General features: G+C 34.4%; 1 protein-coding gene across 5 annotated transcripts; it reads left to right on the top strand.

Moving 5' to 3' along the window:
• The first annotated feature begins 1711 nt into the window (after window positions 1–1711).
• On the top strand, window positions 1712–17802 carry LOC100257550 (uncharacterized). 5 transcript variants are annotated; one of them, XR_009464564.1, is made up of 9 exons: window positions 1713–1954; window positions 2269–2433; window positions 2520–2622; window positions 6804–6883; window positions 7020–7349; window positions 8178–8244; window positions 9779–9821; window positions 9931–9999; window positions 17230–17312. XR_009464564.1 is itself a non-coding variant. In XM_010647465.3 (9 exons), exons 1-9 carry the CDS (start codon window positions 1886–1888, stop codon window positions 17359–17361), a joined length of 1068 nt encoding a protein of 355 aa, XP_010645767.1. In that variant the 5' UTR covers window positions 1715–1885; the 3' UTR covers window positions 17362–17802. The 5 variants fall into 5 exon arrangements, 2 of the variants coding, with proteins under 2 accessions (XP_010645767.1, XP_002263749.2); XM_010647465.3 differs by having other exon boundaries at window positions 1715–1954; window positions 8178–8254; window positions 17230–17802; XR_002029267.2 differs by lacking the exon at window positions 9779–9821 and having other exon boundaries at window positions 1712–1954.
• The last annotated feature ends 6570 nt before the right edge of the window (window positions 17803–24372 follow it).

The raw sequence follows: 24372 nt of genomic DNA, 5'->3' as shown, positions 1-24372 counted from the left end.
ATTTTTTATTATTTTATTTTATTTTTTAAATTCTTCATCTTTTGATATTAAAGTTTAATTTTCCAAAATTTATATTTTCAAATCTAATTTTCAAAACTTTCATTCTCAAATAATTTTTCAAAATACCAATTTTCAAATAATTTTCCAAAATTCCAATATTCAAATTTAATTTTCAAGAAATCCCATTCTCAAATAATTCTTCAAAATTCCAATTTTTAAAACTTCCATTTTCAAATAATTTTCCAAAATTCCAATTTTCAAATCCATATTTTCAAATAATTTTAATTCAACTCCAATTTTCAAATAATTTAAAATTTTTTTTTTCTTCTTCTTCTTCCTTCCTTAGGGTTTAAAGTCACCAAAAATTTCATTTTTAATAAACTTGCTACAATTCCCTTCAGGTAAGCACTTTCACAAATTTTCTTTGATCTTCAAATAATTTTTCAATTTTCTCGATTTTTAATAAGCATGAATGAATTTTTCATAATTCCAAAATAATTGAATTTATGAGATTAATTCATGCAAAATCAATTGGGTTTTGGTAGGGGCCCAACATTCATAATATTTACTTGAAAACAATTCAAGTGAATTGCATGATTGATATTGTTTGATTTTGATTGGTTTTGTGTGAGATATTTTACACCTATCATTATGCACTAACCCCTTTTCATTGATAGCGCATTTTTACTTGCTACTAAGATACAATCTCACTACCACTTTGCTTATTCTCATACATGATTCGTTTTATTATTTGATCATTTTGGTATCCATTGATCTCCTAGTTAATTGATATTTTTTTTTATAGGCGATCTCCTAGTTAATTGTTATGCATGTTTTACCTTATTTAGTAGAAACCCACTTTTAGGGGTTTAGAGGAGTGCTACAATTTTTAACATACCTTTCTAATAAGTAATTTGACCCTCAAATCGAGGTTTGATTTTTCATAGATCGTCTTTTTCAAATAAAGAGTCACACTTAGGGTTTTCTTTCTTATCTAAAAATTAGATTTTTTCAATAAATAAAAAAAAACGAGTTACTTCATCGAGTTGGAACACATCAAGATAATGCGGGGTCCACAATGATCAAGGATCGTATTTATCAATTTTTTTTTTGAAAAAATTAACTTAAATTCCTTTAATATATTTATATTAATTTATTTTAAAATTTTAAAACTACTTTTATTAAAGCCAGTTTTAATATATTTCAAATAAAAAATTAAATCGATTTATAGTATTTTATTTGAAATTTAATTTTTAAAATTTTATTATAAATTTGTGGTGACAAATTTTTGCTATTAATATTAATTTATTTAAATAATTAAAATTATTAAAAATTATACTAACTAATTTATCTTATCAAATTAATTTTTATTTATAAAATATTATACCTTCATTAATTAATTTATATTTTATCCATTTTTGAATAAATTTATATTTTTAATATTTTAAAATAAAAACATTAATTAAATAAAATTAGAAAGATAAAAAAATTAGAGTGAAGTGATAGTAATTTTTTAAAATAAGATTAATAAAATAAATATGAAAAGTAATTAATTTAAAAGGATAATATAAAATAAAATGGTAATATAAATTTAAAATAAAAGATAAATTTAGAATTTTTTTTTTTAAATTATAAATATTAAAACACGGTGAAATCTGGGATCGTCAAAAAATCAAAATTTGTTGTTGGATTCAAGGAAGAGCAGGCACTCACCCAAAAAGCCGTGATTTTTTTGGTTGTCTCCCTCCCCCACTTGCACGTGTTGTCTCCCTCAATATTTTCGTCGAAATATCGGCATTTTACCAAAATATTGACACTATTTAGTCGATTTTTTTGGCGATTTTTCCTCCGATATTCACTAATCGATTTCATTTCGACACCTTCAATGATATTTTGTGAAAATATTAGTGAAATTGCCCCATTTTTCAATCCATGGATATATAAACGAGATGAGGTAGGATTAGAGGCGGCTCACCTCATCCCCATTTCTAATACTTTTTCGTATCCTGTCCCGTTTCCCTTCTTAAACTAGGTGGATTGGGGATTATTCATCCCCATTAGTCTTATTTCCTTCCTTAAACTAGTTGGATTTGGTATAGAGAATCCCCGCTGCGAGGACTAAGTTCTTCCTGCCGATCATTATCCTTCTTGTCCCATTCCCTTTCTTAGAATTCATATATCAATTTTTTTTATATAAATTTTTAAACATAAAATTATATATGAATAATATATTTAAAAACACCCCCTCCTGTCTATTGCCTAAAGCAGCTTAAGGAAAGACCGGGGCTGATTTGCAGAATCATTTTGGACCCGACCCGGGTCAAGAAATCAGTCGCGATGGAAAAGGGTTTGGCTCAGCTTCTGGGGCAGAAGCCAGCAATGGAGGTCGGGGGTCTCTCAAGAAACGGAGAAAAGAGGATGAAACGGAAAGATGTGGGTACATTTGTATTTATTCTTAAAAGATTACCAAACGGAGAAGATATTACTAAGTTTCATGGATTTGGTTGGTTGGATTGCAGATACTTGAAAAAAAAAAGGCAGTTGATGAAGCCATGAAAGCAGCTTCTTCTGTTAAAGACCCTCTTGTTTCTTTCTCTCCCTTCTGTCATTATGATACAATTGGTACGCCATTATATTATGAATTTTTTTAGTCTTTGACGGTTCTTCTGTAAAAGCATATTATGCCTAATTTTGCTGAAAAGCACTTTTAAGGCAATAAAAAAGTTGTGTAAAGAGTGGACTTGAGACCAATATCTCTGTTAATATTACCTAAAAAATATTTTAATTCTCTCTACAATCTATATTATTAATCCTCTTATCTCAGAAAGAGGTTAGGATGATTTCCTTTCAAGCATGTGTATTTAGAAAATGCGTATGATCATGTGGACTGGTCCTTTTTGCTTTCAGTTATGGGTATGATGGGTGTCGGGGAGAAATGGCTTCGGTGGATGCAGTGGTGCATCTCCACAGCTAGCTTTTCTGTTCTGGGACATCTTCAGGTTTCTTCCAAAGTTCTAGGGGTTTAAGGCAAGGAGACCCCCTCTCACCGTACTTATTTGCGATTGCTATGGAGGCTCTTAGTTGCATTCTTAAGAAAGCCATAAATGGGGTTTTTTGGTAGCTTGCAAGGCGAGAGGTAGAGGTAGTGAAGGGGTTTGAGTGTCTCACTTATTATTCGTTGATGATACTTTGGTTTTCTGTGGGGCTTCTTAGGATTAGATGATGTATTTAAGTTGGATTCTAATGTGGTTTGAGGTCATTTCGGGGTTGAGAATTAATTTGGATAAAGTGAGTTAGTCCCGTTAGGTGGTGTGGAAAACGCGGAGGCTTTGGCTGCGGATCTTGGGTGTAAGGTTGGGAGTCTCCCATCCTCTTACCTGGGATTGCCTTTAGGTGCTCCTCATAGATCCGTGGCTGTTTGGGATGGAGTGGAGGAGAGATTTAAGAAGAAATTGGCGGGGCTTGTTTTATTCTTCTTTGTATACTTTCAGCCGCTATTTTGGCGGGTTTTTTAATATAGTTTTCTCTCTTAAAGTGCATTTCTTGGGGTGTTGGTCTCTAGACCAAGTTTTGGTGGGTTGTTTCATCTGGGAAGTTCTCTTCAAAGGATTGTTTCCCAAACTTATTTAATTTAGCAGCTCAAACATTTCCCAGTTTGTTGATTAATGGGATGGAATGGAACGGGATGAGTGCTTGGATACACTAGATAGTAAAACCTTTAGGAGCTTCCATCATTGGGAATTGAAGTTGGTAGAATTCTTTTTGCCGCTTATCCACCAGATTATTGTTTATGGTGGTTGTGATTATAGGTGTGAAGAGTCTCTAAGAATGGTGATTTGAAGGCTCCATCTAAGGTTGATTTCTTTGTTTGGGAAGTCTTTGGGATAAAATTTATAAGATTTATTAGCTTATAAGATCGGGTTGGACCTTGTTCTGGTTTTTATGTAGACAAAGAAAGGAGTTAACTAACCACATTCTTATCCATTATGAGGGGTGTTAGGAAGTGTCCCAAATTCCTAGTTAGTATAGATTCATTTTTTGTAAAGAATATCATATACAATATTTCTAGGCTGATATATTATTGTAATATTAGACTTCCTTATATAATAAGGAAGGTTGTTGGAAATATCTTTATAAATATTCTAGGTCATGAGGGGAAAAAGTTATGAGATAAAGATGAGTCTGTAAAAACTATACAAGGTAGATAGAGATGTGAGAAAGAACGGGAGGTACTCGGTGGAGCGAGAGGGCTTGTGGTAGGGTAGGGATACGAAGAGTGGGGAAACATGGGATGTTTCGAGAACCCAATAGTTGTATATGGTTTTGTCCTTTGTAATGTTCTGGTTTTGTCCTCTATAATGTTCTCTATTTTATAGTGATATGATTCTCTCTCATCCGTGTACGTAGACATGGTTGATTGAATCACGTTAAAACCTTGTGTACCGTTCGTGTTGATTTTTTTTTATTTTTTTTATTTTTTATCTTTATGTTCTTGATTAGCGATGTTTGCATCAAAGCTTTTGTCAATGTAACAAATTGGTATTAGAGCTTCGGATTGAAGATTTCTAGAAGAGTAAAAGATTACAAAGCATACAAGACGAAGACAAAAGGAATTTCAGTTGAAGGTGAAGTCGATTGCTTTCTCGTGGTGATATGATACAAAAGCTTGTGTCATGGAGAGTTTGAAGATTGACTTCATGGAATTTGGTTGAAGGTAGAGATTGTTAGGAAGTGTCTCAAATTCCTAATTAATATAAATTCATTTTTTATAAAGAATATTATATAGAATATTTCTAAGTTGATATATTATTGTAATATTAGACTTCCTTATAAAATAAGGAAGGTTGTTGGAAATATTTCTATAAATATTCTAAGTCATGAGGGGAAAAAGTTATGAGATAGAGATGGGTTTGTAAAGACTACACAAGGTGGATAGAGATGTGAGGAAAAACGGAAGGTACTCAGTGAAGTAAGAGGGCTCATGGTAGGGTAGGGATATGAAGAGTGGGGAAACATGGGATGTTTCGGGAACCTAATAGTTGTATTTGGTTCTATCCTCTGTAATGTTTTGGTTCTATTTTTTGTAATGTTCTCTATTGTATAGTGAAATGATTCTCTCTCATCTGTGGACGTAGGCATGGTTGGCCGAACCATGTTAAAACCTCGTGTACCATTTGTGTTGATTTTTATTTTTTATCTTTGTGTTCTTGATTAATGATGTTTGCATCAAAGCTTCTGCCGACATAACAAGGGACTTTATGACTTTGTTGTTCTCCTTGTTTACAGTCATGGGTTATTCCCCATTTTGTTAAGGATATTTAGTATGGTTCGCATGATGGTTTGTGGTAAGGTTCGCAAAATGGTGTGGAGTAGATCTTTTTATGCTTGTTGTGGTGTGTTATAAGAAGTAGAGTTAAGGATTTTTGATGACTTGGAGAGGTTACTAACTGGCATTGAAAAATCTCCGTAAATATTTGTTCATTTGAAGTTGGGGTTGTTTAGGAGATGATCATCTATCTTCTTTATATTTCATTAAGGCTATGTTTGGTTTTCGGAAAAATGTAAAGGAAAACATGAGGGAATGAAAATAGAGAGGAAAAGTAGAAGGAAATAAAAAGTGAATGAAAATAAAAAATACATTTAAAGTTAATAAATTATTTATATATACTACTTCAAACTCCTGTAACTTATTTAAACACTTTTATATAAAGATTAAAAAATTTAAAAATGTAGAAATTTCTAACTAATTATAATTGTATTTGATTTTATTTGATATTTTTTATACCACAACCAAATATGAGAAAATAATTTTCCTTTGTATTTTTTTATCTTTCCTTGGTACTTTACAAAAACCAAACATAACTTAATAGTTTGAGTAGGGGTTAGGTAGCTTTCATGCTGGTTGCATTTATTTTTATTTTTTATTTTTTTATTTTTTTTGCTTCTTTGGCTTTTGGTGTACTTTGTATACTCTCTGCATACTAGGGTCTGCCCCATTTTGCTAGGTGCCTATTAACATGAATGTCTCTACTTTTCCTACAAGAAGAAAGAACTTCATCCATATGTTCAACGTGAGCCCTATGTTTTTTATTTATTTGTTGTTTGTTTTATTTTTGTTTTTCCCCTCCTTTTGGCAGCAGCAGAGTGGAGAGGGCTGGTGGGTTTGTCCAAAGTATTAAACCCCGGACTTATACCACTACTTTGGTTGCCTTAGCCTCCATGCTAGGAATAACTTAGGTACTGATTGTTTTTTTGATCACCGATTATCATCCTTTCATGCCAATTACTTGTTGAAGGTGTTTCCGTGTTTGTGCTTTTTAATTATCAATTTTGCTACCTGATGATCATTATAGTAAATTATTTGAAATAGAATCAGGAAAAAGAAATTTGTTCAAACTGTTGCATTGGCTGCATATCATTCTTGATACAATCCTGTTGGTTATCTCATTGAAGAACTTGTGTAACATGGGACGAACAAGGTTGCTCTATGGGACCCCTATTTGCTAAAAAGTGCTATCCCAGATTTAAAAGGGGAAGCACACTCCAATTTTTTGGATCAAGTATATATATCCTTTTACTGTGTACCCAATGATGTGTCTGTTCTGTCATATGTTTTCCGTGTCTACTTTCTGTCAATACAAGGAGCCAAATAGTTATGTGAAGCTTATTATTATTATTATTATTATTATTGTTGTTGTTGTTGTTATTATTGTTATTATTATTGCATTGTTATGTTTATTTTTATTCTGAGCCATCATGATGCTTGATTTCCAAGTTAATGCTTATGTTAATTTGATTTATAGGCCTATCTGTACATTTGAAATCAGGGCGTGGTGATAAGCTGTCCTCTCCCATAAAGCAGTACATTCAAAACCTCCTTAAGGTTGTAAGAGTCAATGCCGATATCTTCATCTTTTGTTTTGCTGAGCCAAAATGATGAAACTGTGCCTCTTTCTTCCTCTCTGTTGAATTAGCCTGTCATAGAGCAATATGATAGGACATGTCTCTGAAACTTGCAGGTCAATATGGAGGGGTCATATGGATCTGAATGGCCTGCGGAAGAGAAGGTGAAGCGCAGGGAAATGGTTGCTCCAGAAGCACGGTACATATTTGTGCATAGCTTTCCAGATTCTGGCACTAATGAGATGACTGCACTGTTGGGAACTGGAAAGACTTCTGATACAATCACAGGTGCTAGGGCCACCATTGTTGGATTTGTACAATACCGCTTTACTATAGAGGAGGACCTACCTGTTGTTTATGTGTATGAACTACAGCTTGAGCCTAGTGTGCAAGGGAAGGGATTGGGTAGATTCTTAATGCAACTAATTGAGCTTATTGCTTGCAAGGTGCTGAATTCTTTTTCCTTTTCCTCTCTCTTGATGCTTAGGGGAATTATATTGACATGGAAGTAAATGAAAGGACAGTGCTTAGCAAATTACTTTACATGATACTTCTGCTTTAAACAATTCTCGGAAACTATGAAGGAATAGAAAAAGGAAAGGGAAGGAAAAAAATCGAGCCTCATTAATGTTTTCCTTTACTCTTTCATCAAATAGTCTCAACTTTTCATTACTTTATTGCATGTTTCTGTTCCTATCTGCTTTCCTTCCTATTTTCCATCACAACCAAACAATGCAAAATTGATTTCTTCCTCTGTCCTTGTTGTTTTTGAGATCCAAACAGAGCTCCTAGAAATTGTGATAGTGTTTATGTTGATATGATCTCATACTGGAGTTCCATTAATCTCTCTAAGCTATGCATAAAAACATGTGTACCTGTATATGTAAATGTGCATGTATTTTCATATTTTTATGCATGTATATATGTATGTATATAAGTGTATATTTGTATGTATGAGTATGTGTCTCTCCTTGTGTGTATATATGTGCATTTTTGTATGTCTGTATACCTCTGTGTATATGTTCTCTGTGTGTGTGTGTGTGCATATGCATGTATATGCACAGTGTATGTGTATGTGTACATGCTGTCAGTGCGAGTGTGTGCATATGCATGTAGTTGAGTTTGTTCATGCATATGTGTGTGTTTTTCTTTATACATATATATTGTTTGGTTCTATTTGCTAAACTTTGGACATGACAAATCCTAAGTTATACTTCAGAAATACTATCCATGCTTGCAAGAGGTGTTGATTTAATATTTTCCTCATTTTGTAGAATTCCATGGGTGCTGTGGTGCTCACTGTTCAAAAAGCAAACTTTTCAGCTATGAATTTCTATGTAGGTAAATTAAGGTAAAATTTTCACTTAAATTACCAACTTATATTTTTTATTAGTAGAAATGGAATTTGAGGATGAAGTAAAAGAAGAATCAGGAAGAGTATACATATCCATGTGTGTATCCCTTCAAGTCCTTTCTAATAATACTCAAGGGTTCTGTCCATTGGGCTGGGTGGCTGGGTGAGTGAGGTAAACCACCAAGATATAGACAACAGGTTACAATTATGTACACGTGTTTGCAAATATGCTTTCACAACATTTGCCTCTGTGTTTGTGTTCATGTGTGTAAGTTGGAGTCAAAGAACACCATAGGGAGTTGTCTTTGGTGGTCAAGTCAAAATGGAGTCCATTGCCCTTATGCATCATCATATCATGTAGTATCAAATAATTAAGAATTTATATTTTCTCTCAAAATGAAAGACAATATAAGTGTTAGGTATTTAGGTGTTGGAAGAGTATATCGGCAAAATTGGTTATGATTTAGTCACTTTGAGTCCAAATGTTTTTCATGTTGAAGCTAGAAAGATGGAGCCTCATATATTCTGCATTTGAAGAGATTTTAGCATTGTCAGCATACACTTTTAGGAATGGAAAATGACATGGAGATCATTAGGATTTTGTTGGCTTTGTTCATGCCCTTAAGTCTCAAAATATCCCTAAGTGGGCCTTGTTTAATTGTGTGTCAAAATATGTTCATTGTAAGCTACTGCCAAGTGCCCAATTAATGGAGGATTTGACTTGATTGATCAAAGCACCGTTTGAGAATTGATTAAAGACAAGGCCTTGGATTGATTGAACTATGCTCATTTCTTCACATTGGCCTTAAGACCATTGACCAAACTTGTGAATAATAGTTTCTTTTTTATGATTTAAAATTGAATTTGGCAAGATAGCTTTCCCATCATTTCGGGGTTTGTCACTTCAAATTGAATCTTATTTTCTTTAGATTTCACAGAGACCTAGCCATTAAAAGTCAGACTGGATATGAGAGCATTGGCACAAGTTAAAATTCTCAGAACCTATTTATCGAGGGGATAATTTCTATATAGGTTTGTTAGAATAACCCACATCTTTAATGTTGTTCATGGTTTGTGAGAAAGTCCCTTCTATTCATCCTCTGCTTAGTCCTGCAAGTCCACTACTAAAAGATTATCATATGAGGATTTGCATATGCACATTCAGAAATGATCATAGGTGGGCATGTTCTCTAGTGTCTGAACTACAAATTGTTGGTTGGGAGAAGTCTCCTACATATTGAAGACTTTGACCTTATGATCACATGTAAATCCAGAAGATGAATGGATTGAAAAGACCCTCATTTAATATCCTCAAAGCAACCATGCATGCTAGTTGGAGATGGCTTATAAATATCATCAACTGAATTTAGTTTTTGTGATTTCTACTCAGCTTTATCTCACAAGTGTTTGAGGGATCTTTACTTTTTCTTATTATAATTAGTAATGAAATTTTATATCCTTAAAATCCTTTACTTATCATTGCATTTTGTACCATGCTTGCATGTTAATCTTTTTGTGCAGATACACCATAGCAAGTATTTCACCATCAAGAGTCAATCCATTGGTATGGAATGGAGTTGTTGAGATACTTCTCATACAATATCTTATTGTTTACATTCTTTATTCAATTTATTGTAAAGTGTTCAGATTGTTTTGAAAAATTTTGTTTGCAGATAGGAGTTGACAGCAGTTATGAGATTCTTTGTAAAGCATTTTCTGATGAAGCTAAAGCTAAATTGGAGGTATGCTTTATACCCTTTTGTTGTTAGTTGTACCTTAGAATTACATGCAACTAAAAGTGTGAAGGCTTAGATAGCTACAAGTTTGTTGGGCATTTCTCACGCAAAAGATGATACATTAAAAAACACATTGAGTTATAAAACATTTGTACATTAAAAGCTCTTCTTCCAACAGTTGAATTATTTGACAGATCTTTTTGTATGCATTTTCATTATTGGTGAGTTGAACATTAATCTTAACATAGAGAAATGACTATTATATCATCTTAAGAGTTCATCTGTGGACATTTTGTTCTTTCTCAATTTTCTTTGTTAATCTAAAAGCCTGGGAAATGGCTAAGTCACTGTTTCACTGGGACAGTTCTGTGGTCCTACTTAAAGGACTGTTTGGGCCATTGTAGTGAGATAGTTGCTTTGGTCCATTTAACAATTTGGCATAAAATCTTGTTTGCAATTTGATATCCCATCATAATTAACTATGTTCACTATGTTTCGTATATGATTGGAATAAATTCATTTCTTTCATATATCTCTCTGTTTAGTGTGTCATTTTGGAATGAAAATAGTATAAAAATTCAGAAACACACTGAAATCCTTGGGAACAATACATAAAACCTGCTTAGATGCAAATGTACAAGAATATGGCTAATCAGTTATATTTCATGTGTGTACATCCATTCACATCAGAAAACACTGAATATGAGACTGGGTGCTAATGTCAATTTTAGCTTCTTTATATAATTAGCACTTAATTACAACTAAAGCATTTGTAAATGATATATTGAAGCAACAAAGATGTTTCAATCATGTGGGATGGTAACAATGTGTGCCAGCAATGAGAAGCACACATGGAATTGTCTGATTTACATGAATGATAAAGTATCCACAATATGAATACACAGAACACCATAGTACAATGTGTTGCATGACAAAATATAAAAATAAAGGTAGGAATTTTGTTACTTGAATCTCAAAGACAAAGTGCATGAGGAGTGTGGTCACATGGGCTTAGTTGAGGAGATTGTTTTCAAAATGGCATTATTGTATTTTTATATTTCTTAACAGATGTGCACTAAATATTTGATGCATGTCGTTTGGAATCTCATACTATAACGAGGGATTAGTGTTGAGGTTTGTCATAGATTAGTTTAGCAGTGAGAAGAAATTGGTAGATGTGGATTAGTGTTGTTTTAACTGTTTTAGTTTGTTCTTTAAAAATGAGAGTGGGAGAAAAGTACAAGAAAAGAAACCAACAGAAAGAAGATGAGAGAGAGAAAGATAGCATAAGATTTAGGCAATCATGCTTTCAAAACATAGTGTTAAAAGCAAGGGTACTCACAACCATTAATAAAACCTGTGTAAAGAAAACTCAGAACAGACCAAGAATTCTTATTAGCACCCTGCTGTAATAGTGTCGACATTTTCAGGCTGTAGAGATTTGGGCAATAACTCGTTGCAGTACCTTGGGTAATACTCATCCCAGAGATGTTAGTTACTACTTGCCATAGTTAATTCTAAGTAACTACTAATAATTCCAGCAAAGCTTATAACTATTAATTAAACAAGCTAAGCATACCCATTTATAGTCATATAATTACAAAGAATATTCTTAATAAACCCAGTTTCCCCCTTTCCACTTAACATTAATGTTTGGCTTCATTCTGTTCAATGCCCAATCAACTTCATTGTTTACATTCTCAAGGGCATATTAGTTAAGTAGGAACATCAAACTCTCCTACAATATTCTTATGAAATACTTAATGATTGATAAGGTTTGTGATAATCTTTTACTGAAATAGGCTTGTAGTTCAAGAATGTTAAAAGTCAGTAAAAGATGGTAGAATCTAACACTGAATCAGAACCAAATATCTATATGACCTAACTCATACAAGAAAGAATATTGATCGCCAAATTTCAGAGTGGAAATGAGAAAAAAGAAACCATGTGATGCTTGCTTAATTGGCATGCATCAGATTCTAAATTTGTCACTTCACTTAAAATGTAGAATTGAAGACTTAGGTTTGGAAAAGAAGGGTTTCTAGTCTCGGCCCAGATCACTTGTGAGTTGATGCATCAATCTTTTGTGAAACAGACATGGACTGTTATATGATAAAGCACACTAACATGACAAATTAGAAAAAGGACACTGACATGATGATGGCATGATAATATGTACAAACAAATGCTATTTGGTTATGAGATATCAACTTTTCTAATGCAGCCTTCAATCTTTCTTTTAACACTTTAAAAAGAATTTTATGACCAATTCCTGGAATGAAATATGCTAGAAAGGATGAGGGTAGCGATTAGGTGGTTTGGTGTGGAGTCAAAGTCCTTTGAGATCTCCATTGAGAAGGTCAATGGCTGTCTGCAGGGGAAAATTGTGGAGAGAGGCAGGGGCTTCTCTAGCTAGATTAGATTTGGAGAGATTAGTCTATCTCGTTTGCTAGAAAGAGTGGAGTTGTGTTTCCAGGAGGAAGAAAGTTTCTTAGGTCTTTTGGTGTGGGAGGAAGGGGGGAGGAGATTCAGGCTACTGTGCTGTAGCAATGGAACTGGTAGATTTATCCAATATTTAGTGTTCTTAGTGGAGATGAAAAGATTTGGTCTGGTTTTCCCAGAAGGCATGGGCTGCCCAGGGGGTGGCGCACTCTTGCAGATTAGCTCTGTAGCCTTGGGATGGTCTCTTCCTCCAAGGGTTTAGGTTGTCCCTTGGTGGAAGATGCAGGTAGTGGAGAGGTGCAAGTTGGAAGCTCCTTTAGCTGAGTCTTACACAAACAAGACTAGGAAGGCTATAGTTAAGGTGGGGGGGGCTATTTGAATTCAATTAGGAGTAAGGGAGGTTCTTTTGAGGGGCCAATCTTTAAAGCTTTGTTTGATGGGTAGATGGGGGGAGTTTATAACCCCAACTTTTGACCTGAAAACTTTAAATAAGTGGGCTATTTTGAATTGGCAGTTGAAAGAATTGTGGTTATTTTTGCTAGGGGGACCTCTTATTGTGTTTGATTTTGAAGATTCTTGAGTCAGAATCAATGCTTTAATAGGGGGTTGAGAATGTTTCAGAACAAACTTTTTCATTTAGATAGATGGGCCCTGTAGTTAGGTGCTTTTGGAATGGGGTTCCTGCAAAAGAGGTGTGGATAAGATTATTAGGACTCGCATTGCATTTGTGGAAGGAGCTGTTCAGCCTTACGGGACAGGTGTGGAGGTTTTGTTGTGGTGGATGAAGATATCGCTCAGAATTGAAATTGTCAATGGGTTAGATCTCTAATTAAATCTGATGGGAGGAATGTTCTTAGCTCTTTGCAGATGATTGTGGGTTTGGTTTGCTCTGTAGCACAGCTATGGTGGGAAGTTCCACCCTTGATGTTGCAAGTGATTCCTAAAGGAGGCTTGTGGGGGATTAGGGATGATGGAGCTGGTATCGGTTAGTCAATGAATTTGACAATTCTCAACTAGGATGTTAAAGAGGCTAATGACAAAGATAAAAGTTATAAAGTCCTTGATCAGATTGCTAAGAGTGGATTTGGTTTGCTTACAAGAGAAAAATCCATAATATGTTGGTGGAGATTGTGAGAAGTTTAGGGGTGGGTAGGTTATGGAATGGGGTGTTGTGGATGCTAGGGGTGCAGTTGGGTGTCGTAGTTTTTTGGAATAATAGAGTATTGAAGCTTGTTGGCATGGAAGTGTGTGTATTTTGGATCTTTTGTCATTTAAAAAATTGTGAGGACGATATTATTTGGATCTTCATTGGGGTGTATGGGCCTATTGTTGGGAGGGAGAGGAGGGCTTGTGGGCAAACTTGGGAGTTATAAAAGGGTTGTCAGATGATCCTTGATGTGTAGGTGGGGATTTCAATATTGTTAGATTTCCAAGGAAATGAAGTTGAGGGGAAAGACTATTTACAATCGTGAGATGATTTTCAGAGATTATCAAGGAACTTGGATTCCGTGATCTTTTTCTGTTGGGGGCCCCATTTACTTGGTGTGGTGGTTTGAACAATCAGTTTTGTCAAGGCCAGACTGTTTTTTGGTTTCAGAAGATTGAGAAATCATTTAGTGGGTTGATGTAGTGCACCTTGCAAAGGCCTGTTTCGGATCACTTGCCTCTTTTGCGAGATGGGGCAGGGATGAGGAGTGGCAAAACTCCTTTCACATTTTGTGGCTTAAGGTAAAGGGATTCAAAGTTTGCTCAAGAGTCGGTGGATGAAGCTTAATTTTAGAAGATCTTTTAGTTTCATTTTGGCTTCTAAATTGAAAGTGTTAAAGGCAAGACTGAAGGTGTGGAACAAAGAAGTCTTTGGTAATATTGTTGTTCAAAAGGATCTAATTTTGAATCAGGCGGGTTTCTAGGATTCTAAAGAGAGGGAAGCAACTCTCTTTTGAGGAGGAGGAAGCCAAAAGGGTAGCAAAAGAAGATTACTACAGGTGGGCTCTTCTAGGGGAAGTCTCATGGAGGCAAGAGTCTAGAGAGATCTTGTTGAAGGAGGGGCTTAAGAACACCAAGTTTTTTCACAAAGTGATTAATGCCCATAAAAGAAGGGATTTTTTGGCTAAGATTAAGGTGAATGAGGAGTGGCTATTAGAGGAGATCAATATTAAGCAAGGAATGGCTTGGGCTTTTCAACAATTATTGTCTGATACTAGGGATTAGAGACCAAACATCATTCACATTTATTTCAAGACCTTGGATCAGTAAGAGGTAGTGGGCTTGTAGGGGCCTTTTTTTAGAGGTGGAAGTGTTTAGTGCCTTGCATGACTTAAATGGGGAGAAAACTCTTAGACTTGATGGTTTTTCTATGGCGATTTGGCCCTTTAATTAGGATTTTGTGAAAGATGAGGTTATGAGGTTCTTTAGGGATTTTTTGATTGTGACAAGTTTGGAAGGAGTTTAAATGCTATTTTTCTAGCTTTACCCCCTAGAGAAAAGGAGTGTGGAGGACTCAAAAGTTTTTATACCCATTAGTCTGGTGGGTGGCTTGTATCAATTTCTAGCTAAGGTCTTGGCAAAGAAAATTAAAGATGATGGTGAGAAAAGTGATGTCTATGTTTCAAAATGCTTTTCCTTTCGAAAGACAAATTTTAGATGCGACACTCATATCAAATGAGGCCATCAATTCCATGTTGAAGAGGGATTCTAGTGGAGTAATTTGTAAATTAGATATTGAAAAGGTTTGTGACCATGTCAATTGGACTTTCTTGTTAATAGTTTTGGAAAAAATAGGCTTCGGCCAAAAAGGATTAATTCGATTAGTTGGTGCATATCCATAACAAGGTTCTTAGTGCTTGTCAATGGGACCCCTTTTGCATTCTTTCAAAGCTTGAGGAGGTTGAGACAAGGGGTCCTCTTTCTCCTTATTTATTTGATCTGGCTATGGAGGTGTTGAGTTGCCTACTGGAGAGGGCTAGGGAAGGGGCCTACTTTTTGGGTTTTAGGGTGAGACGGAGGTGGGGAGAGGAGCTAGATGTGTCTCATCTTTTGTTTGTGGGTGATGCTTTGGTCTTTTCTAAGGATTCTTAAGATTGGTTAGTTCACCTAAGTTTGTTGCTCATGTGATTTGAAGAATTATTAAGGCTTAAAATAAACCTAGATATAAGTGAATTGATTCTAATTTAAGGTGTTGCAGATGAGAAGATTTAGAAATGGATTTAGGTTGCAAGGTGGGGGAGATTCCATCCACTTAGGTCTGCCTTTAGGTGCCTTTTTCAGATCAACAATAGTATGAGATGCAGTGGGAAAAAGGTTTCATAGAAGACTGTTGCTGTGGGAAAAGCAATATATTTCTGAAGGGGGGAGACTTACATTGATTAGAAGTACGTTGTCTGGTCTGCCAAAATATTACATGTTCTTGTTTGTAATCCCTAGAAAGGTTAGATTAAGGTTTTAGAAAATTTATAAGGATTTTCTTTGTGGAGGTGGGACTTTGGAGAAAAAGCCTCATTTAGTTAGTTGGTCAGTTGTTTGCTTTGATAAGAGCCTTGGCTTTGGATAAGAGTCTCTTTTTTGAATTAGGCCTTCCTTGGTAGGTGGAGTTAGAGATATGTTTCTGAAGGGGAAGAAGCGGGTTGGTACTCCCGTGAAGCAAGAGATGTTTACAAGGTTGGTGTTTAAAAAGCTATAAGCAAGACGTGGGATCTTTTCTTTAGTAGGACCTCCTTTGAAATAGGTAATGATTGGAGGATTATATTTTGGAAGGATAGATGGTGTAGCGGGGAGCCCTTGTGTAATTCCTTTCCATTCTTGTATGTTTGGCTTTATCAAAGGAGGCTTGGGTGGCAGATTTATGGGAAGATTTAAGAGCGAGGAGTTATTGGAATCTGTGCTTCTATGTACTTAATGATTGAGAGCTGGAGGTTGTTGAGACTTTTTTCTCAACATTGCCAGTGAAGTCGACTAGTAGGGAAGAAAACGACAAGGTGATTTGGAAGGATGCTAAAAAGGGTCTATTTTCAGCCAAATTTTTCTATTTGGTCTTGGAACCCAAGAGGTCAATCACCTTTCCAACAAACATTATTTGGAATCCATGGGTCTTGCCCAAAGTGAGCTTTTTTGCTTGGAAAGCTAGTTAGGGGAAAGTTTTGACATCAAATTAGCTATAAAAAAGAGGGTGACCATTAATGAATAGATGTTTTCTTTGTAAACTTAAAAGAGAGTTCCTACTTTATTGTACCAAAAAAAGGATTCTACAACTATTGTTCTCCCTATGCAGTGTAGTTTGGGTGATCCCTTCATTGATAAAAGATATTCTATTAAGTTGGCATGACTGATTTGTTGGGAAGAAAGGAAGAAGGTATGGAGAGTTGCTCCTTTTTGTGTTTTTGGACAATTTGACGGAAGCAAAATTGAAGAGCTTTTGAAAACAAAGAATAGACTAATCAAAAGTTAAAACATTTGTTTATTTGTAATCTTTCACCTTGGGTTAGCGTGTACATAAGAGAAGACTCAATGCCTTTGATTGATTTTGTAGATTGAGTGGGGTCTTGTTGAGAGTAAGGGTGGTCATTTATGACTTCTCTTTCGAGATCTTTCTTTTAGGGGTCCCATGTATGAATCCTGTGTACTTTTTTTTATTATTCATTTGTACATACCTATCTTTACCTATGAAAAAAAAAAAGCTAAGAAATATGTATGTATGTAACTTATGTAATTGCATCTTCCCTGTTCTTGTGCTACTGCATCTTTTTCCATCCTAAATGTGATGAAATCTTGTTTGTGTCTTCCGGTTAATGTGCATAGGTTACCAGTGACGCATTATCAAGTCTGTTGGTTGAAGAAGAGATGAAAAAGGATAAGGAAGAGGAGGATGGAAGGAAAAAACAGAGAAGAAGAGAAAGTGAAAAATTAAGTTTAATTGTTCAGGGGCACTAATGAGGTGCTGTTGATCAGATCAGATAAGATCAGATGGAAGAGAAGAATGGAAGGATGATGCAACTCTATCATCAAGGTTCATTTCCATCAGAATTTGAGGTAGGGTATGGAGGATAATGGGATTTGCTGCAGGAGGTTTTGGAGGGGATGCTCTTGCCTCCCAGTGATACCGTCTAGCTTGTCTTAGTTTTGCCAATGGTTGAGAGTATTGAGGGTCTTGTCACTGCGAGTAGTCATTTTGCCATCGTTTAAGTTTGATTGAAAGATACCTTATCCTTCCTTGCACGTTTTACTTTTTCTTATGTGGAAACAATAGATATGTAAAAATGATAGTGAAAATATTCAGATCAGATGGCTTTTGCTTTGTGCATAACGCCTTAACAAAGCAAGAGTGTTGTTAAAAGAATTTTCTTTTACAGTAGTGTTTTTCTTTATATTCCAATGACCTAATATAATTTTAATTTTTAATAAAATCAAGAGAAAAATAATATAAAATATTAAATATAATTTTTGTGAAAAATTAATTTTATACAAATAAAAATTCAAAATTTTAACTGGGTAAAAGGTTAAAATCATTTTAAGTTTTTATTTTATATACATAAAAAATTAAATATTTTAATCAAACAAAAAGTTAAAACTACAATCAAGTGAGAATCATATGCAAAAAGTTAATATCATATTTATTGATTTTGATTTTCACATGAAAATTTTAAAAATTTAAAAATATAAACCGTAAAATATGTTAATATTGTTGGGGGCAATTTTGAACTTTTAATTATTATTATTATTATTATTATTATTATTATTATTATTATTATTATTATTATTATTATTAGGGTGTTTATTTTTAGAATTATTTTTCTTATAAGATATGTATTTTGAAAGTGAAGATATCCAATTTTTATGGAAGTTATTACCATTTTTCTTAACCCAAAACCATTTTCTCAAGTGATTGACACTTTTCCTTTGTACTAATATTTACATCCTCATGTTGACTTTAAAAAGATGGATGAATCATTAAAGATTCTAAAGCTTTGAGATTTTCTTGAAAGTATATTAGGTTTGAGAATTGTATTTATAGAGTACAAGTGGTTGGGATGAAATTTTCATTGAACAATTTTTTTTGCATCAAACTAAAAGAAGAAAATAGGACAAATATCTTGGAACATTAATCAATAAAATGTTTGTTTAAATTACATAAACCACAAAGTAATCTGTTATAAAGTATACTTAAAACCCATTTAGTAGTGATTTTAGGAAACGCTTTCAATATTTTTAACACTTGAAAAATCTTATTATTCAAGTGTTAAAAATATTATAAACGTTTTTTAAAATAAAAACTCTTCATCTATCATCTTTCTCTCTTTTTCTTTTTTCTTATTTCAATAAATTTTCAATTAATTCAAATCATTAAAAAATTTCCTTAATAAACAAATTTGGAACATTCATATAACTTATTACCAAAAGTCCATGTTCAAAAAAATATTAAAATATGGAAGGAAAAAGATTAAAAAAAAACTTTAAACTTTTTATTTTATAAAAGTAAAAAAAGTAAACTTTAAAATACTTTTTAGTATAAAAGAAAAAAAAATAGTAAATATATTTATTTTAAATAGTGTTTTAATCATTAAATTATTTACTTTTAAAATGTAAAAAATAATTTTTATTCATTTAAATTTATATTTTTTTCGAAAGTATTTTCCAAAATAATTTTTGAATCATTAATATAAATTTTTTTAATTTAAAAATAGAAAATAATGCTGATTTTTCAATTATTTTTAAAAGAGCTTAAAAAATAATGAAAAATAAAAAAATGATTAAATAAAGGAAAATTATATGGAAGAAAGTGATGGTATAAAGACAAAAATTATGGGTGTAAGTCAAAGGGGTATTTTTGTCTATTCTAACCTTATATCCTTGTAATTAATTATGGGTATTTGAAGGACCTTTTATTAATTATCAAGCTTAAATAGGTGTAAAACACAATTCTCCCAAATTTGAAAAAGAAACAAAATAATGTGAAATATTTAATAATATAAAAAGATTGAAAAATTGTAATGTGTAATTGTAGACCCCCTCTTTTGGCTCTGTTCTTTTTTTTATATGTATATATGTATTTGCGTTGAGCCTTCCCGGGGATTTTTGAAACACACGAAGGAAGACATTTGGAGTGGGGACCGGTTCCTTGAAACAGCAGCTGCATGGAACGCGTGGTGGAGCAACTGACCGCGGCCATGCTGTTTGGGTAGACGATGACACCATCCTCTGAAGGCGCACAGTGGAGCAGGTCCATGACTTGCGTGAGGAGTTTTTGACTGAAAAAAAAAAAAAAAAAGGGTTTAAAGGGGAAAGGGAAGGGAAAAAAAGAGAAGAAAAGAAAGGGGGGGTGGCTTCGGAGGAAACAGGCCTTCGGAGGGAGAGAAGTTTGCCTGAGGAAGAAAAAGTGCAAGTATGGTTTTCTGTTAAATGGATCTCTTTGCTTTCATATAGTTTCGGTTATGATTTATGGGATTACTAGTTTATATATATATATATATATATTTATTCTGATGTCTGAATGTGAACCTTGTGGATTTTGTCATGTTCTTGTGGGATTTGAGCTCATTTGCTTTCATTTTATGCTTAGCATGGCTTGGTCTTCAACCTGTTTTCAGAGTTCTATTTTTGTTTTCAGACTTCCACTCCCATTTTACTCTGTTTTCCACCATCATCCTTTCTCCAATTGCTTATCTTCCCACCCATTCACCTATCCCACATTCTCTCACGTTCGTGCAGCCTACATGCTCCCCTCATGACATTCCCTTGCTCATCCTATCATGCATTTTTCACTCTCAAGTTTATGCCATACTCACCGCCACCTTTTCTCTCTCTACACCGTGTCATGCACCCATTTGTTTTCCTAAAAAGACCACAACCCATGTTTTGTGCTCCATCACAGCCCATGCTTGTGCCACCACATAACCCTCGTTCTCACCCCCACTTTCATACCCATGCAACCAATCTTTCTCACCCTCTCATCACCCATTGAAGTGTATGGAAGTCATGGTGATTTCCCTCCATCTCGCGTTGCCTAGGCTGTCCTCAGTCCGCGTGTTTTCCTGCGCGCTTACTCCAGATTAAACTTCGTTCGTCGGCTTCTTTGAAACCCTCTCAACTCGTGTTGTAGTTTATTGGATCAAAGCCCAAATCAGAGAGGAAGGCAAACCTGGGTTCTTGGGTGCAAGTGTATGCCAAAGGGGAGGTGTAGGAGGGTGAATTTTACGAGTGGTGGTGTTCAGAATTAGGCAAAAGTAGCAAAACGGCTTAACAACTAGTAGTTTAGTTTGTTGAGTTTGTTGTAAGCCTCTCTGTTTTCCTAATCCCTGCTATATATACAGTAGAGGTATTGTATTGCAATTCATTCAATTTTTTCAATAAAACTCTCTCTTTCTCTCTATCTTCTTCTTTCTATCTTGGTATCAGAGCTTAGGGCTTACGCATCAATGGCCCCTGTAAATCAGACTAATGGAGAGGTGCTACGATCGGATTCTTCAATTGAAGCTAGAAGAGGCAATCCGACGACCACAAACGAATCTTTGAGGATGATAATAAGCCCTTTGAGTCAGCTTATTACGATGCGTCTGGAGGATGATAATTTCTTGATGTGGAGGTATCAAATTGAAAATGTTGTACGGGGTTATGGTCTTGAAGGTTTCCTGTTTGGAAGAGAGCACCTTCCACCAAAGATGGTGACTGATGAAACAGGGATTTTGGTTCCAAATCCCAAATTCAGAGATTACCAACGCCAAGATCATCTGTTGATTTCTTGGCTACTATCTTCAATCGAAAGTGCATTCTTGCCTCAGGTTGTTGGGTGTTCTTCAGCTTTTGAGGTATGGAATACAATTTCCCAGAATTTCAATTCTCAGTCTTCTGCAAAGGTTATGTTCTACAAGAGTCAAATGCAGATGTTAAAAAAGGATGGTCTGACTATGAGAGATTATCTTACGAAAATGAAGAATTATTGTGATCTTCTTGCTACTGCTGGTCACAAGATTTCAGACACAGATCATATACTTGCTATAATGCAAGGTCTTGGAGAAGAATACGAGTCTGTCATTGCTGTTATCTCCTCGAAGAAGTCTTCTCCTTCTCTTCAATATGTCACCTCGACGTTGATTGCCCATGAAGGAAGAATTGAACACAAAATCTCATCTACTGATCTTTCTGTGAATTACACCTCTCAGTATTCTAATAGAGGTTCTTCTTCCTCTTGGAATTCTAATGGCTACCCTTTTAGTGGGTTTCAGAATAGGAATCAGTTTGGAGGAAATCAGATGACTAGAGGGTCTTTTGTTCCTAACAGAGGAAGAGGTCGTGGCAGACCTCAAGGAAGAATTAAGCCTCAATGTCAACTATGCAATAAATTTGGTCACACCGTTCATCGTTGCTTCTACAGGTATGATCCAAATTTCCATGGGAATATGCCTGCTAATGGACCTACTCCTGGTGTTTTAGGAAGTGGTGCAAGGAATGGAGCATCTGGTTCAAATTCTAGTGCTGGAAATGTCAATCTCACTTAGTATGATGCTCAAGAAGATCAAGATTACTCAGAAATGGAAGCAATGGTTTCCACTCCTGAAGATCTTCAAAATTGTTGTTGGTTCCCAGACTCAGGAGCCACAAACCATGTTACTCATGATCTTGGCAACCTCAATTCCGGTACTGAGTATAATGGTAACTCAAAAATCCACATGGGGAATGGGACTGGACTTGAAATTTCACATATTGGTTTATCTTTTTTTCCTTCTTATTCTAGTCCAAATAAAGTTCTTCTTCTTAAAAATATTCTTAGAGTTCCTACAATTAAGAAAAATCTATTAAGTGTTTCTCAATTTGCTAGAGATAATAATGTCTATTTTGAGTTTCATCCAAAGGTTTGTTTTGTTAAAGACAGATCTAATCACTCTTTACTCTTGCAGGGCACTTTGCATAAAGGACTCTATCAGTTCCACCTGTCAAAGAATCTCTTTGGAAAAGCATCTGGTCTGTCTTTATCAAATGGTCAGAATGAACTTACATGTTGTACTGCTTCTCTTATGCATAATGTCAATTCTGATCTTTCTGTAACAACCAGTTCTAGTTTTTCTGTTTTTGATCTGTGGCATAAAAGGCTTGGTCATCCGACCTCAAAAATTGTGACACAGATTCTCAATGATAATAAAATTCCATTTTCTACCAAATCTAGTTCTTCAATTTGTTCAGCTTGTCAGCTCGGGAAAAGTCATAATTTGCCTTTTCCAATTTCTCAAATTGTGTATACTAAGCCTCTTCAGTTAGTTGTATCAGATTTATGGGGACCAGCTCCAATTAATTCTTCTTATGGGTTCAACTATTATGTTTCTTTTGCTGATGCATACTCTAGATACACCTGAGTTTATTTCTTGAAATCTAAGTCACAAACTAGAGAAGCCTTTTTACTGTTTAAAGCTCAAGCTGAACTCCAATTTTGTTGTAAACTCAAAACCTTTCAAACAGATTGGGGTGGTGAATTTAGAAGTTTGAAAACCTATTTTGAACAACATGGTATAATACATAGGCTTTCATGTCCTTATATTTCAAAACAGAATGGCATTATTGAAAGAAAGCATAGACATATAGTGGAGTTAGGTTTGACTCTTCTTGCTCAAGCTTCTCTTCCACTTAAATATTGGCCTGATGCTTTTTCCACAGCCGTTTTTCTTATCAACAGGTTGCCTACTAAGGTCTTAAAGCAAAAGTGTCCCTATGAGTTTTTGTTTCATTCTAAACCCAATTATTCTCAACTTAAGGTGTTTGGCTACCTTTGTTTTCCTCACCTAAGACCTTACAATAAACATAAACTAGATTTTCGGTCCTCACCTTGTACTTTCCTTGGTTACAGTTCTAAACATAAAGGGTACAAATGCTTAAATCAACAAGGAAGAATGTTTATTTCTAGAAGTGTTATCTTTGATGAAACTAAGTTTCCTTTTGCTGATAAACCTTAAAAACCTGTTCAAACTGTTTCACATTCCACCGTTGGTCTTCCTTGCATTCCTTTAGTTAAAAACCTAGAGCCAATAAGTGTCAGTCATTCACTGTCACTTCCCACATCATCAGCTCAGTCAAGTCATCAACTTGATGAGAATCCTGGTTCAGACATTAGGTGTATTCAACAGGATTTATCAAACACTGATTCTTCTTGAACTATGCCAATTCTCAATGAGTCAGCTTCCATATCTTCTTCTAGTCTATGTGCTCTTCCTGGTACAATTCCTTTATCCACAAATTCAGATGAACCAAATGGATCTATCAATACAAGACCAGTCACTTTACCACAGCAGCCACATCATATGATTACAAGGTCCAAGAATGGTATTTTTAAACCAAAGGTCTATACTGTTGATCTTAATGTTGAAGAACCTAATACTTTACAAGAAGCAATCTCTCATCCCAAATGGAAAGAAGCAATGAATGAAGAATTTAGAGCTTTGATGAAGAACAAGACCTGGTCTTTGGTTCCTCTTCCAAGTGACAGAACTTCTGTTGGGTGTAGATGGGTTTTTTAACTCAAAAGGAATCCTGATGGTTCTATCTCTAGGTACAAAGCTCGTCTAGTAGCAAAGGGCTACTCTCAAGTTCCTGGTTTTGATTTTTCTGAAACATTCACATTAATCTATTTAATTATTATTATTATTTTATTTATTTATTCTAAAATTCCATTTTTAAACAATTCCAAAATTCCAACATTCACATTAATCTATTTAATTATTATTATTTTAGTTATTTATTTTGAAATTCCATTTTAAACAATCTTTCAAAATTCTAATTTCTGAACTTAATTTCCGATTTCCAAAATTCTAATTTCTTTCAAATTTAATATCCAAAATTCCAATTCTTAAATTTAATTTTCAAGACTCCAATCTTCAAATAATTTTCGAGACTCTAATTTCCAAATAAATCTCAAAAATCCAATTTTATCTCGAATAGCTTTAATTCCACTCCGATTTT

Source organism: Vitis vinifera, chromosome 17, assembly GCF_030704535.1.
Source record: "Vitis vinifera cultivar Pinot Noir 40024 chromosome 17, ASM3070453v1".
Lineage (NCBI taxonomy): Eukaryota > Viridiplantae > Streptophyta > Magnoliopsida > Vitales > Vitaceae > Vitis > Vitis vinifera.
This window is presented reverse-complemented; position numbering and strand designations above follow the sequence as displayed.

Excerpts from the sequence above, each read along its gene's own strand:
- LOC100257550 (XM_010647465.3), top strand. The coding sequence starts at position 1,886 with ATGATATTTTGTGAAAATATTAGTGAAATTGCCCCATTTTTCAATCCA. Across the intron at positions 9,822-9,930 it reads CATCAAGAGTCAATCCATTG|ATAGGAGTTGACAGCAGTTA; the intron begins GTATGGAATGGA and ends TTTTGTTTGCAG. Across the intron at positions 10,000-17,229 it reads AAGCTAAAGCTAAATTGGAG|GTTACCAGTGACGCATTATC; the intron begins GTATGCTTTATA and ends TAATGTGCATAG.